Source organism: Glycine max, chromosome 16 (genome assembly GCF_000004515.6).
Source record: "Glycine max cultivar Williams 82 chromosome 16, Glycine_max_v4.0, whole genome shotgun sequence".
NCBI lineage: Eukaryota > Viridiplantae > Streptophyta > Magnoliopsida > Fabales > Fabaceae > Glycine > Glycine max.
The window spans coordinates 36848357-36863440 of record NC_038252.2 but is presented as its reverse complement, the minus strand read 5'-3'; the positions used below and the strand labels follow the sequence as shown (position 1 = coordinate 36863440).

Genomic DNA, 15084 nt, shown 5'->3' with positions numbered 1-15084 from the left:
TAATAAAAAATATATGATTAAAAAAAGAAGTGAGGTTTAAATTAGATATAGATTCAATGGCTTGTAAAAAGCTAATCAGAAAGAGCAACTGGGGGATAATAACAAAGGAAAATTCATAGATGGATCCTTGCACTAAAAAAGCCAAATCATAAACAAAATTCTTACTAAAAAAAGCAAAGGGTATGGAGCATATCAAAGCCCTACCGCAATATGCATGACCAAACCACCCAAATTAAGTGTGAACAACAATCAAAAATAGGTAAGCTCCTTTGTCTCAAGCAAGACTACCTGGGGGAACCTTTGTTGTGTCATAATAAAACATTAACAAAATCATGCACCCAAGATTCCACCTGAATCCTCCCTTTAGGTCGCAAGTTTTGTTTTTATTGAACAAAAAGAATCAAGAGTACCGCATAGAGGCTTCTATAGTGCAATGCCCATTGAACTTGTGAGAGGTGAACGTTATTAGTTTGTTAAGTAACTACAACCATAATGCAAGAAGGCATGATGCAATCCTTTAATGGCATGTACAAGTGGGTAACTAACCATAATTGATAGATGAAATGGAGATTGAAATGCTAACTTTAACCCAATAAAATCTCATGTGCTTTTTCCTTTTTATACCTTTATTCCTCAAGAATTGAGTTCAATAATATTCCTATCCTCTCTTAGAATATTAGAGAGACAAATGGTGCTGGAGCCAAGAGACATTTACATGAATTTATATTTAAGTTTAGACTTATTATTTGTAGTGTTTATGAAAACTCGAGTTTTTTTTATTTGGTACTATCATGATTAGACCCTTGATAGTTACAGATTTAGGACCTTAAGTTAGGGTAATTTATTTAAAAAATAAAATTAATAATTAATAGAAAAGGGTAAAAAATTAGGGGTAAGGGATCAAATACACAAAATTAGGGGTGGACAAAATCTACACAGTTAACATATTTTTATGTAATTTTTTTAAAAATGAAATGAATTCATTATTCAGCATGTGTTGTCAACTAAGATATATCTATTAACTAATATTGTATATGTAAAAAGAGTTATTTTAGAAAAAAATAAAAAAACATCAAATAATATTTCATAGAATCTAAGTGTAATTTATTCTAAATTTTATTATAAGAGAGAAAATTATATGATAGTTATAATGTTTTAGGGGTATAATTAAAACGAATAAATAAAACAATTTCTCATGCAATGCTAAAAAGTAATAGTTCAAAGATTTTTATTTTTATTAAAACATTTCTTTAAAAAATGTTAAACAAAATAAATAAATACTAATATCTAATATATTAAATACACAGACAAAAACAATACTTCTTCTTTAAAGAATTTAAATGGCGTGACGAATTTTCATTTAATGAGTGTCATCCACAGGTAAATAAATCTATAGGATAGCCTTGCAGCTACATACATCACATCCAACAATAAATGGCCACTGAAAATGAACATCCAGGAGAAGACATTGACAAATAATACTAAGTCTTTGCAACGGTTATCCATGGTAAACAACACCATTGGTGGTTTTTTCCGCTCCAAACCAGAAATGTAGCTTATGGCTGCAAACAAAACACAAGAGAAAGTGTAGAGAAGAAGGCCGTGACTCGTTAGAGATAACATTAACAAAATGGATCCACATTACATGGTCAAAGTGTCAAAAAATAGAAGGAAAATAAACATCACCACTGCCACTTACATACACTCCCTCAAATACGTGTGTCATGTTGTTTGTGTTGGCAGTTTTCTTTCCTTCGCCGATAAACACTTCTTAGCTCTATCTTGTTGCTCAATCCTCTCCCCTCCAATCCAATTTTCTCTCTCTTCCCCTGCATAAATTCACGCACACCCACTTCCCAATCCGCGAACACAGATCCAAAGTTCTTCTCTTTTTCACCGTTCCACGCTAATTCCCCAACTGGGTCATCCAAATTCACAACATTACTTTGCTAATCAACCCAACCCAACCCTAATTCTCTGTTTTTCATCCCTTTGGTTTTTCGGATCAAAATTCTCGACCCATGTCGCGAATCTTCGGTAGATGGAAGAATGCGAAGGAAATGGCGTTGCTTTCGGGGTTCCTGCCACGTGGGCACCATCGAACCGGGTTCAATTTTTGCCCAATTTCGACCCACCTGAACATGGTCGCCGGCCACCGGCGGCGGGAGGCTCCGGTGGGGGTTCAGGAGCGGTACAAGTGGGACCGCGGCGGCTCGGACGACAACTCGACCCGGAAGATCCGGGCCGAGGCGAATTGCCCACGTTGCACCAAAGACATGAACCTTGTTTTCTCTAATCGCCACTTTCCCACCCCATCAAGTGAATCTGAATTGGGCGGTGGTGGCGGAGAAAAAGAAAAGGGTTACCAATCGGTGAACCTTTGCCCAAGTTGCAAAACTGCTTATTACTTTCGCCCTTATGACACTACACCTTTGCAAGGTACCTTTGTGGAGATTGGTAGGGTCACTAGTACTAAAAATAATGGTGTTAATGATTTAAGTGGTAAGGGGCATTCTCCTAGGAGGATCACACACGGGAAGGGTGGTGGCAAAGAGGGTGGTAGTAGTACTAGTAAGGGAGAGGAATTTTGGGGTAGGAGTAATAATAATGCAAGTAAATGGCTTGAAGTGTCATTGTGGGAGACTTTGATGACTTACAATAGGGGCGCTGGCAGAGGTAATGGTAGTAATGGCGAGCCACCTGAGTCGTGGCCGCTGGCACCAGATGGTAGTAATGGGAATGGAAATGGATTGGCTGTACATACTCCTCCAGGCCCGCCTTTTCCACCTGGGATTAATGTTATCCGGGCTACGGGGCCACGGAATGGTGGATCGGGTGGTGGAGGTGGGGGCAAGGGCGAGAAGACTGCCTGGGGAGGGTCTAATTTGGGGAAGGATTTTCCCTCGCCGAAGGAGATCTGTAAGGGTCTTGACAAGTTTGTTATTGGCCAACAAAGAGCCAAGAAGGTATCCTTTTTTCCTGAATTTTGTTTGTTGTGCCTAGTTCGGCTTGCTGATGTGCAGTTAAGTGTCAGCCTGTGGTTTGTTTAGGATGCAAAATGAGGAATAAAAGGAAATTAGTGAAAATGTATGTGTCTTTTCTAGATTCATTGTTTTAATTTTGAATTTGATTCCTCTGGTTTTCTTCCACTCTTTGTATATCCAAAACAATTAGACTTGCCAATATTACAAGTCACTGCAAATGCATTGTTTTGATTGTACCTTGTTAATGGTTTATTTTTCTGTGCTTAGTTCGGCTTGCTGATGTGCAGTTAAGTGTCAGCCTGTGGTTTGTTTAGGATGCAAAATGAGGAATAAAAGGAAATTAGTGAAAATGTATGTGTCTTTTCTAGATTCATTGTTTAGTTTTGAATTTGATTCCTCTGGTTTTCTTCCACTCTTTGTATATCCAAAACAATTGGACTTGCCAATATTACTAGTCACTGCAAATGCATTGTTTTGACTGTACCTCGTTAATGGTTTATTTTTCTGTTGAAGGTGCTCTCTGTAGCTGTTTATAACCACTATAAAAGAATATACCATGCCACTTTACAGAAAGGGTTAGTTCTTTTACTACCCCTTAGTGTAATTACAACGGATTCTTTTGATTCCTTATTTCCCCTTTTTTATATAGATCTCTTCATATATAAACCAATCCATATGTCATGGTAAATATATGGGGAATTTACCCAAGTGTCAAAATCATAGTTTGGTCTTTCACATTATCTATTTGCTATGATTGAATCGGTGGATTTCAATACTAGGTCAGCCGCAGATTCAGGAGTTTCAGAAGTATTAGATGATGACGATAATGTGGAGCTAGAGAAAAGTAATGTTCTCTTGATGGGTCCAACAGGGTCAGGTATGACATTCATTAAAACTAATTTATTTCCTTTTTTCTTAGAAAATGAGAATTAGTTGCATCCACATTGCTTGCTCTTTTGATTTCAGTATCTGAAATTACAGCATGCCTGTTATTCTAATCTAAATTTTATCGAATAGGGAAGACATTACTTGCTAAAACACTGGCTCGATTTGTGAATGTGCCGTTTGTCGTTACTGATGCAACAACCTTAACACAGGCAAGTATGAATTCATTGATGAGGTAATGTTAGAATGAGGAAAACAAAGAGTACAACATAAACAAGTTAAAAGATGCAGATTTGTCCATTTTCCTGTGCCAAAGATCTGAATTTTTTTCTTATTTTTGAGATAAGAATGTATTTGGTATGTTTGCTGGATGCAATCAACTTATACTTTCAACTGAAAATTTGGGTATACAGTAGTAGTTAGTAACTGTTTCTGGTTTGGTTTCATAGTTGGCTCACTTGTCCTTAGACAAAGTTTTGTTGTTATTGACCTAAACAAGGTTTCTACTTTGCAGGCTGGTTATGTTGGAGAAGATGTCGAATCAATATTGTATAAACTACTCACGGTATGTGTACTGTTCTGCACCATTCTGGTGTTTGATTAAATTACCAATCCTTTCTCTTCTAGGAATGACCTTATTTATCAATTTCAGTATCCTAGCAATTCTTTTCTTAGGTTTTTTCTTTTGTTATGCTCACTTATATTGTACAGTTGATGAATGGAATTACTCATAATAGAGAGTTTGTTACATTCAGGGAAGCTTCCTTGCTTTAGAAACTTAATTGAAAATGATAAAGGTCAGCCCAAATACCTTAACAATTTATATTAGCTGCAGACAAGAAAAAATTAGTTTGATCCCTCTTTATTTTGTCTATATCTTTTGCCCCACATAATAACCAATAATTATTTATTTGCGTTGTCTAGTTGGAAAAATTCTAAATGGTTATATCCTCATACATAATATAGGTTGCTATCTAGTGAGGTGCTTGTTGTGGTGGATTTCTTCCCTTGTGGATACTGTGGTAGAGTAGCATTCTGTCCTTCAATTTGAGCCACAATGACAACAATGAGACATTAAAATGAATTAGTTTAGCTTGTTCATTTTTTTAAAAAAATTGCTCTCATGAAGATGTGGCGTATAGTCAGTGTACAGTCCTAGAGTTAGTCATTTTTTTAAATAAATAATTCAAGAATATATTTGTTAATATTTAAACTAATAAATAAAGCTTTGCGACATGTGCTGCTTTTATGGAGTCATAACATTTACTAGAACTACTTTAATTTCATGTAAACTAAGAATACAATTATAAAAAACAGTTAAAAAATTATTTAAACAAAAAGAAAAGGTTCCTGACACGCATGGGTGCATTTTAGTGAGACAAGCCAGAGTTTGAATCTCCTCATCTACTGTTCTGTGCAAAGATTGTTCTTTTTATCTTGTTTATAGTTGCACCTTCCTTCCATCTCATTGCTATACTGGTTATTTTTGCCATAACAGGCAGCAGATTTTAATGTTGCAGCAGCTCAACAAGGAATAATTTACATTGATGAAGTTGACAAAATAACGAAGAAGGTTTCTTTTCTAATTTAATTGGATAAGTTAATACTTTCTTGTTGACTATAGATTTTAATGTTGTTGTTATATAATTACAGTCCAAGAGCTTAAATATCAGTCGGGATGTTTCTGGTGAGGGTGTTCAGCAGGCATTATTGAAAATGCTTGAAGGAACTGTAAGTAAAGGATCTAGAATGCAGTTGTTGCTAACTGGTTTATTGTATCTCATTTATATTGCAACTGAAATCTGCAATTTGACAAGCAATTGCAATTATATGTGCAAGGGTATTTAAATTGGTGATTGACTGGTAGCTAATAACATTGATGCATTAATGGTAATTTCAATTAGATTAAGAAAGTATAGTACATTCTTTTGCATGTTGGGATCTGATTTTGAGATTTCAAAGACAAACTCAAACTCCTATCTATTCAGTGAGAGGAAGCTGATATGCTATATAATTCTCAGGCATTGAGGACTGAATAGTTGAAACCTGAAACATGATACATAATTAATGAAATGTGTTGGTCATAGGGTTTAGTAAGAGCAGACATGATTCCTTGGAGTACAATATTCTTTTCTATTACCATAAATTATGTGTTCACGATTTCTTCTTCCCAAGTAAAGCAAACTAATAGTAATGTAGCTCCTTTGTGCTGCTTCTAATTAATTGCATGCCAAAGTTTGTGTTTTGAACTGTTGTTGAGGCAAAATAAAAGGCCTGGTATTTCTAGACCAATTTCCAAGGAAAATGTGTATTTTTCACCAAGTAGTCTCTTGTTGAAGCTCAAGTGAAAAAATGCCAATTTTATATAAATCACCACCAAAGCATCTGCTGCAGTATGAAACAAACATCAAATTATCATAATATCCTTTTTGCCTGAAAACTCCATGGTTAAAAGTAAAGATATTAATAAATGAAAGGAAAAAGAATTCTGAAATTTGAATTATTTGAATTTAGACTAAACTAGCTCCCTGAGCTGTTATGGTTAATTTTATTTGGTTCTGTGATTCTAAATTCTGGAATGTATTCTCTGAAGCCTTCTTTAGCCACCGTTTTTAAGATTCACTTTAACATTAGATTTATTTTTACTTTTTATTGACAATATAAAATATAATTTCCCTCATAATCCAGATCCCAGATTCAATAAATTTTTTGTATCATCACCGTTCTGTGTTGTGGAACTTTTTCATATTTTTACTTATGCATTGATTCTTTGTGTTGAATGTTTTGAAGAGATAGGGCTAAATTGGTTATTGCCATTCATACAGTAGCCTAAACTTGGAATGATTTCTTATTGTCTAGATAGTAAATGTTCCTGAGAAAGGAGCTAGGAAGCATCCACGGGGGGATAACATTCAGGTATGTTGTTTTGGAAGAATAACATGTCGTCATTCCTTTTCATTTTGTTTATGCGTGTACCACTCAGACAATTTTTCTCATATTTTTGTTTTCTTTTTTTTGATCGGCAAAGATAATATATTAGATATATAAAATGCAGTACCAGAGGTACTGATATACATATATGTTATACCTTAATGCTGGTTCCACAGTCAGACAGTCCTAGTCTAAAGGAGAACCAAAGTAAGGAATAAATTAAATATACATATGTTGCCCTGCACATTGTTCTAGCCTCTACTGATACAAAAACCTTGACTAATACTACTTGACCATTGGTTAAAATGGATTGTGAAATCTTTTTCAAAACCCCTTAGCCACGTCCAGATGAGGAATGTAGCATCTTCAAGCAGTTTATTAGCATTGAAGGTTGCATTAGACAACACTATGCTGTTTTCTATTGTCCTGAATCCTGAAATACTTGTTTAGAATTTAGAAACATGTTTCTATCATTATGATCAATGTATCTTTTTTTTCTCATTAAACAAGAATGAAAAAATGAGAATGGTGCAATCACCTCATTGGTTGGTGAACAATGCACACCTTTGCACTAAAACCAACATAGATAGCTGGAGGAAATAACAAAGGAGAAAATGCCAAACGGAGAATTTTTTTTAAGAACTCTTGTAATCTCTTACCAAGTATTTTTCAATATATGTCAATGTAGGCCAGCTTCAGTCGCCTAGTGGCTAGTACAGTTTACGTATAACTCTAGAAACACTTGTTAAGTTTTTCAATAATCTTCCATTTATTTTTTTTATCTTATGCAGATGGACACAAAAAATATTCTTTTTATATGTGGTGGAGCATTTATTGATCTTGAAAAAACCATTTCGGAGAGGTAATGTTGGCCTTTGTCTTGCAAAAATATTTGCTCATAAATCACAGTTGGTTTACATATGACTTGGTTTCTGCTGTACTAACTTATACGATTTATCAAATAAACCAGACGACAAGATTCTTCTATTGGTTTTGGAGCACCAGTTCGTGCCAATATGAGAGCTGGTGGAATAACAGATTCTGCAGTAACATCATCTTTACTTGAGTCAGTGAGTGTTGTCTCTTACATGAAATATTAATCTCCTTTTTTTATAATTGTAAGGCTAGATAGATAGATGGATACTGTAAGCCATTGAAGCTTGTAAATAATGCACTTAAGCTACCATGGTGGCGTGTGCTTTCTTAAATCTTTCAACAACAGATAAAGACACACTAGTGAGATAATGCATTGTTGTAGCCAACAACTATCATAATGAGTCTAAACAGTTGTTTTTAATATTTTTCAGGTGGAAAGCGCTGATCTTATTGCATATGGCCTCATACCAGAGTTTATTGGACGATTCCCCATTTTAGTTAGCTTGTCAGCTTTAACTGAAGACCAACTTATGATGGTATTCCTACCTTGTTTATATTGTCTTCAATCATTTCAATCATATATCTTTTCATGCTCTAAACAATTTAGTGTTCCAAGGACTGATTCTGCTTGCCTACTGCTTCTGATGATGATTGATTTTGTACTGCCATTTCTAATGCTTTATACTTATAAAGACTGGAATCTGTATGGGTTTAGCCTCCTAAAAGCTTTAAATCTTCGTTGTTCTCTCCCCATATCAAGATTTTGTTATATATTTATTATTTATATATTTTTAATAATTAACTTCAATATTTTTATAAAGATAATAATCAAATTGATAAAGAAAAAGAAAATATAGTCATGGTTCATATTTAATAGTAAGCATCTTGAAAAATAAATTGGAAATTTTATTGATTTTTTATGACTAGAATAGGAACTTAAGATGTGGGTATAAAATGTAAAAAAAAAAATCAACACACACACACACACACACATATCTTAAAAAATTATGCAAGCTGGTTTTGTTTTGTAATTGTAATGAAGATTGGAAGAAGGTCCTTAAAAGTAGGGTAGTTGTATCCTTGTTTTTGTTGACACTTTGGTCCTCTCTTTTCAGTTATAGTAAACAATGAAATTGGAACATTTTTGGAAAGTAGAAAAGAGTATAAAAGAGGGGAATCACTTTTCTATTTAGTATATGTCACTTCATATGTAGAGTTTGAGTTCTTTTTTGCCTAGTGGACCCATAATTTGTTTAACATCAATTACTTTTAACAACTCAAGTGTCATTGGCATCAGTAATATCATCTGAAAATTTTCCCATTGACTGTTTGTAGCATGTTATATATGTTGGTTTAGATTTTAGACTTGCTGTCATGTGAAATACTAATTTTGGCTGTTTGAAGAGTCATAGTTTTTACTTATTTTAGATCTTGAACAGATATATAGTCATATAACTGTTGTTGGTTTTGTAGGTCCTCACTGAACCAAAAAATGCTCTTGGCAAGCAGTACAAGAAATTATTTAGCATGAACAATGTAAGCAGTGTGTGTGTGTGCGCTCTGTATGTATGTGGTGTGAAAACCTGAACTCACGTGGCTACCAGATCCTTTTCATCCCAAACCAACAAAATTTAGGCATACCAAGATGCCAACATCAAATTGGTTAAAGTACGATTGATTTAATGATTGTTCATTTTAGACTATTCTAATAATGACTCACCAAATATATCTTTTTAATCAGTTACAGTCTCCCTCTTCCTATTTTTCCAAGACATAAAAATATTCCTTTATCTCATTTGATGTTGACTGTAGCTTGTCTCAGCCATTTTTTCCTTTCTACTTTGGAACATCATGGAAGCCTAATCAAAACCAACCTTGGTTGATTTAGTTTGCCATGGTTTCTGGGCCATTTGGTGTTGGTCTTTCCCTGGTCAAACTAGCCAACTTGTTTATGCCTTTTGCACAAATCATTTAAGTTGTCCTGTGTGTGCATGCATGTGTGTGTGTTCATTTGTTTAATCTTTCTTTCAGTTAAAACTGCAAGTGAGTTGTTTGTAGAGTGGACAAAGTGAAGTCTATTTATCTCAAACTTTACCTGTACTCTTCAGGTTAAGTTACACTTCACAGAGAAGGCTCTAAGACTGATAGCAAAAAAAGCAATGGCCAAAAATACTGGTGCCAGGGGTTTAAGAGCCCTCCTGGAAAACATTTTAACTGAAGCTATGTTTGAGGTATTGGACAGTTGGTTTATTCTTAAAATATCTAACTGTGTATCAGCTATCTTCAAGTATCACAAACTATCACTCTTCTCTACGGTTTTGTACTAACATATACGATGCTTATTTGCACCAGATTCCTGATATTAAGACAGGAAGTGACCGAGTTGATGCAGTTGTTATCGATGAAGAGTCAGTAGGATCACTAACTGCTCCTGGATGTGGAGGGAAAATTCTTCGTGGAGATGGTGCTTTGGAGCAGTACCTTGCTAAGATGAAGGATTCAGCGGTATGATCTTACATTTGAACCTGTGCTGATTAATGCATTAGATTTATGTTTGAGGGTTGATTATTATATAGAAACTATCTACTTTTTAAGTTACCTAGTAGTAGCCCCTGCTAATATAATACCATGTTTTTATTCATTTGCAGCATTATGAGCTATGAGGATATTGTATTGAGTTTTGACTACTTTTGCTTAATCTTTTGCAGGTGAATGTTGACGTAGGTGAATCAGATTTACAAGAGGGGGATTTGGAGCTTTCATCAAGAGCCATGAGCTTGTGATATTACTACATTTACCATATTCGGTGTATAATTTATCATTGTCATTGTTATTTGTAAAAATCACATAAAAATTGCTGTAATTATCCCTTGTATAACAGCATAGCTACTGGTCTAAGTTTCACTGGATAGGAAAGTAATAATAGAAGATAAAGAAAGGTGTAGTGTAGCATTGCTAATTTAGGCAGCACATTATACAAAATTTCAATTATTTTTTAGGAAGTCTCACTGAAGACATTTTTTCCTTTGTACTGGATTACTGGATTCCCACTGAGCAATTTACCTATTATGGATTTATTGCAGGCAGTCTTATGCTGATTTCATAACTTGAACTAGTTACCGACTTATATTTTAACTACTGTGCTAAGGGTCTCCTTCACCTTCAGATTTGCCCAGGCATGCCAAATCAAAATTATGCTTATGTAAATGGAACAGACTATGGAGTAATAATTATAAATGAAATGAGTTACCTCAGTTTAAGAAAGTGAAAAAAAAAACGCCACCATGCAAACTAATCATGTTACAATAATTTCTAGGCCGGAACAATATATGTTGGAAAAGGCTATTTTGTAGGTCCTGAATATGCATAACTTTGTAGTTAAAAGAAAGTATGCATTGTTTTCTCTACTGTATTTGGTTTAGAAAAAAAGTAGGAAGAATGAAAGGAGAAGAAAAGAAAAAGATATAATTTGTTGGTTATTTGGTAAGAAAGAAAATTAAAGAAAAGAAAATTCTTCTGTTTGATTGTGTTGAAAGTAAAAGAAAGAGGAAGAAGCACATAATAACACAATATTCCTAATAAAAAAAAAGAATATGAAAGGGAAAATTAGTCATCTTATTTGACAGAAGCAATTTTTTCTCCTTTTCCTTCATTTTCTCTCTCTCACCATGTTACTTATGTCCCACCATGGACCTAAATTTAGGGACTCAATTTAAAAAAAAATAAAAAATCTAATTAAAAATTATCAAATAATCAAGGAATGCAAATTAATTTAACTAACCTACATTCAATATAGGGATGATAGTGAAATTCTGTTCATTGTTGGTCAATAAATATTAAATTAACTTATTTTGAGCTACATTGTTGTTTGAAATTTATTTATTCAACCGCTAACATTACCCTACCGTTCATTTCAATGTGAAGTGCCACAAATATTGCATGCTTATGACAAGGTGCAAACTTAAAAATCATCTTAACATAAATGATTACTTTATTAGGATCGCGGTCAATGTTTCAATGTAATGGCATCGAGGGCTTTTTTTTATAAGCTTTACAGTAACAAGTAACAACTCACTAGTAAAATCGTTTTATCTTTATACCTAATACCTGCATATTTAGGTCATAACATTGTTTAGATCAGCTTAACCCATGCGCATGAACAATAATACAACAATAATAAAATCTTATCAGGTCTTTTTTTAAAAAAAAATCTAATCAGGTAAATTTGACTACATTGTTTAAGATGATGTTATTTGGATGGGCTAAAAATGAAAATTTTAGAGATGTTGTTTAACAATAATATATTATCTTGATAAATGATTTTATTGGTGTGTAATATTAAAATATATTTTTGAATATGTCACATATATTTTTCTTTAAGGTCTATGCACTTATGTTTTTTCTTTTAATAACATTTTTGTTTAGGGAATAATATTATATATTTTTTAGAATAAGATATTTGAAAGAAATATTTTTAAATGATATTTTAAAAAATATATTATGTACATGTTTAATTAGTATTATGCATTAGTTTTCCATGTTGCACCGATTATTCCCAGCCTCAATAATTTCCCAAGTCATGATCGTTCCTCTAGGAAAGACAGCTAAATCATCAGCCTCAATTTCCAAATACCGATCAACACTAGCCTCCAGCATAAACACACTCTTTAGCTGAAATTATCCATTGAATTATTCACCTTCCAAAAATATAGAAATAAGTCATAGGAAAAGGCGAAAAGCACAAGCATTGTAGAAAAATAAAAAAAATAGAAGATATATACAAACAACATGCGCATAATTCATTAGTGGCATAAGAAGGTTAACAATGAATGGGAAACTATATTGAAGTTTCTGTTTGCAATACTAGGAAGTCTAATCGCTAAGGAGTTAAAAATTATAGGTGCCAAATTGATTGGCTAGTTTCAACTGCTTAATGAAAAATGGTATCAGCAGAGATGGATGATTACTCTGAAATTTTGGCCTTTGTAGCCAAACTTGTCACTTTATCATCGATGTAAATTTGGTATAAGAAAAATCTGGAGAGGATCCCCTCATGCACATGACAGGTAGGTGATGTACAAGTTTTGTAGTATTCATCTCTTTCTTCATTAATTTATAAAAGGATCCCACTTATTTAATGTTTGATCAGAGATTATTTCCAATAGGATCATTGACAAGGGTACAATCTAATGGAAGTGAAAGCTTTGGTATATCCCGCCAGCAATTAGTAACTATAGCTATAGTGAGAAGTAATTGCTTGATCAATTTCATACATGGCATCACTAGGCCACAACAACAGAAAAGGCTTACAAGTACACGTTATTTTTTCAAGCTGTAGTGTTTCTTCACAGCTTCAATCACTTCCCAAGTAATGTTCATTCCTTTTGGGAAGACAACTAAATCACCACCCCCAATTTCAAAAGATTCAACAGACCCTTCAACAGTAACCCTCACTTTTCCCTCCAGCAGATACATAGTCTCTTCTTCTTTAAAGGACCATGGAATTTTGGTTGGACCACCTTCCCACCTGTTCAATGTTTAGTCCCTTGTGTCAAAGATAGTATGAAATATAAAAGGATAGCATAGAACCAAAGCACTTCAAAGCAAGCAAACAACCAAAGCACTTCACAGATCATAAATGCAGGTTTTACATGATTAAAATGTGCTAGTCATTTCTCCGTGCTGCCCACTTAAACTTATGAATAGATGCAACAATACCTTTCAAGCATTTTAATGTTGCATAGAATAACTACATACATGTATCTAAAGGGGGGAAATGCAATGATTTATATTCGCAGGATGCACCCTAAATGCTATGGATGACTTAAAAATTCATGGTGTTACATTGGATGCACCCTAACTACATACATGTGTTACATTGACTTAAAAATTCATGCTATGTGCATGTTTGGATGGATGTTGAAAAAATTGATTTTGTTTAAAATTAATTTTGGAGGATATGGTTTATATTTGAATATTTTATTATAAAATCAATTAGGAGTAAAATTCAGTAAAAAAAAAAATTGGATTCAATGGAGAGACTACTCAAAGTTACGAGTCAAAATCAATTCTAAATTTTTCTCTAATGTGAATCCAAATATACGAAAATGTATCCAAAATTAATTTTGTACTCCTAATCAATTCCCCACCATCAAATCAAACACGCACTACAAGGTGAAATCAAACATGTAAAATTTGATCTAAAATAAATATTGGACCTAGAATCAATTTTATAACGTTAAACCAAACGCACACTAAATAGAACTAAATCCCACAGCCTAACCCCTACAGTAGCTTTTGAGATAGGAGTGTGGAGCAAAAACAGACAAAAATCACCAAGACCCAAAATTTGTAATGCAGAAAAGCTTGAAACTTTCAAGGAAACGCGTCATGGGCAACAGGGAAAAAACTGAGTAACATGATCATACTTGAAAAAAACCAAAAAACAAAATGTGAAAAGAAAGAGGAAAAGTTACATGGGCCAAGTTGAGACTCCAAGATCAGTAAGTTTAGACTGAGATGGGTTCTTTTCTATCTTCACTCCAAAGACCTCATAGGTTTTCATAGAGGTTTCCTTCTTTGGCATGAGCGCAACATAGAAGAGGGAGAGAAGCAGAGGAACGAAAACAAGCAGTGACAAACGCAGCACAGAGGGCTTCATTGCTTTACCGAATAGTAGTCTCTGTTTCAACAAAAGTTGTGTACTGAGGAAGGAAAAAAATTTCCACTTTAAGGACACGTAATTGTCCGTATCACGTTAGAGGATCCGAATTCGAAAAAGATGTTGCCTTTTCATTGCAAGAATATTTATAGAAATTATAGCATATGATATCACCGCGGACCAAGAGTAAAGTAAAGCCATTAAAAATCCTCTCTGTAAAAAAATATTTTTTTTTAAAGAACTAAAACAAAAAAATATTTATTATGAAAATTATAAGTAAAAAAACCATTGTAATTTTGTGATTCTAATGAACAATCTTCTGTTATTAATTTCTTAACAAATGTTATAGAAACATAGTTAATATTTGTTTTTTTTTTAATAATATGGACTCAAATTTCATGTTATTAGTTAAGTTGAAATAATTTTTCCACCTAGTAATCCACCGGCTCAATAATAAAATGAAACTTTAAATATTTTTTTTAATAAATCTCTTCTAACACATATTTTATTATTAGTTAAAATTTATTAATTATAAATTTATGAGACTTGTTAAATAAGAAATGACACTCATTTATCTCAATAAAAAAAGAAATGGCACTCATAAAATTATGTGATTTTTAGTAAACTCCAACCATTAATAAAGAGTATGTTTTAAAAGAATGTTACTATTTTATTATGTTAATAGAGTAAATAATATGTTAAATTAATTTATAAATTCCTGAAATATTTAACAATATTTAATTAGAT

General features: G+C 33.3%; 2 protein-coding genes across 2 annotated transcripts; one reads left to right on the top strand and one right to left on the bottom strand.

Annotated features, from left to right (window-relative positions):
* Positions 1-1418: 1418 nt before the first annotated feature.
* On the top strand, positions 1419-10762 carry LOC100805340 (CLP protease regulatory subunit CLPX1, mitochondrial). The gene is made up of 15 exons (XM_006599581.4): positions 1419-2966; positions 3498-3559; positions 3764-3861; positions 4002-4081; positions 4384-4434; positions 5368-5442; positions 5523-5600; positions 6729-6785; positions 7592-7662; positions 7771-7870; positions 8108-8212; positions 9150-9212; positions 9785-9907; positions 10029-10181; positions 10385-10762. The coding sequence occupies exons 1-15, from the start codon at positions 2022-2024 to the stop codon at positions 10457-10459; spliced, it is 2136 nt and encodes a 711-aa protein (XP_006599644.1). The 5' UTR covers positions 1419-2021; the 3' UTR covers positions 10460-10762.
* A 2001-nt stretch (positions 10763-12763) lies between these two features.
* Positions 12764-14458, bottom strand: LOC100791372 (uncharacterized). The gene is made up of 2 exons (XM_003548204.5): positions 14153-14458; positions 12764-13203 (listed from the first exon to the last, which is right to left on the bottom strand). Exons 1-2 carry the CDS (start codon positions 14335-14337, stop codon positions 12996-12998), a joined length of 393 nt encoding a protein of 130 aa, XP_003548252.1. The 5' UTR covers positions 14338-14458; the 3' UTR covers positions 12764-12995.
* Positions 14459-15084: the final 626 nt, after the last annotated feature.

Coding starts and splice junctions, on each gene's coding strand:
- LOC100805340 (XM_006599581.4), top strand. CDS start 2,022: ATGTCGCGAATCTTCGGTAGATGGAAGAATGCGAAGGAAATGGCGTTG. Junction 5,443..5,522: donor TTGACAAAATAACGAAGAAG/GTTTCTTTTCTA, acceptor ATATAATTACAG/TCCAAGAGCTTAAATATCAG. Junction 9,908..10,028: donor TAACTGAAGCTATGTTTGAG/GTATTGGACAGT, acceptor TATTTGCACCAG/ATTCCTGATATTAAGACAGG.
- LOC100791372 (XM_003548204.5), bottom strand. CDS start 14,337: ATGAAGCCCTCTGTGCTGCGTTTGTCACTGCTTGTTTTCGTTCCTCTG. Junction 13,204..14,152: donor GGAGTCTCAACTTGGCCCAT/GTAACTTTTCCT, acceptor AACATTGAACAG/GTGGGAAGGTGGTCCAACCA.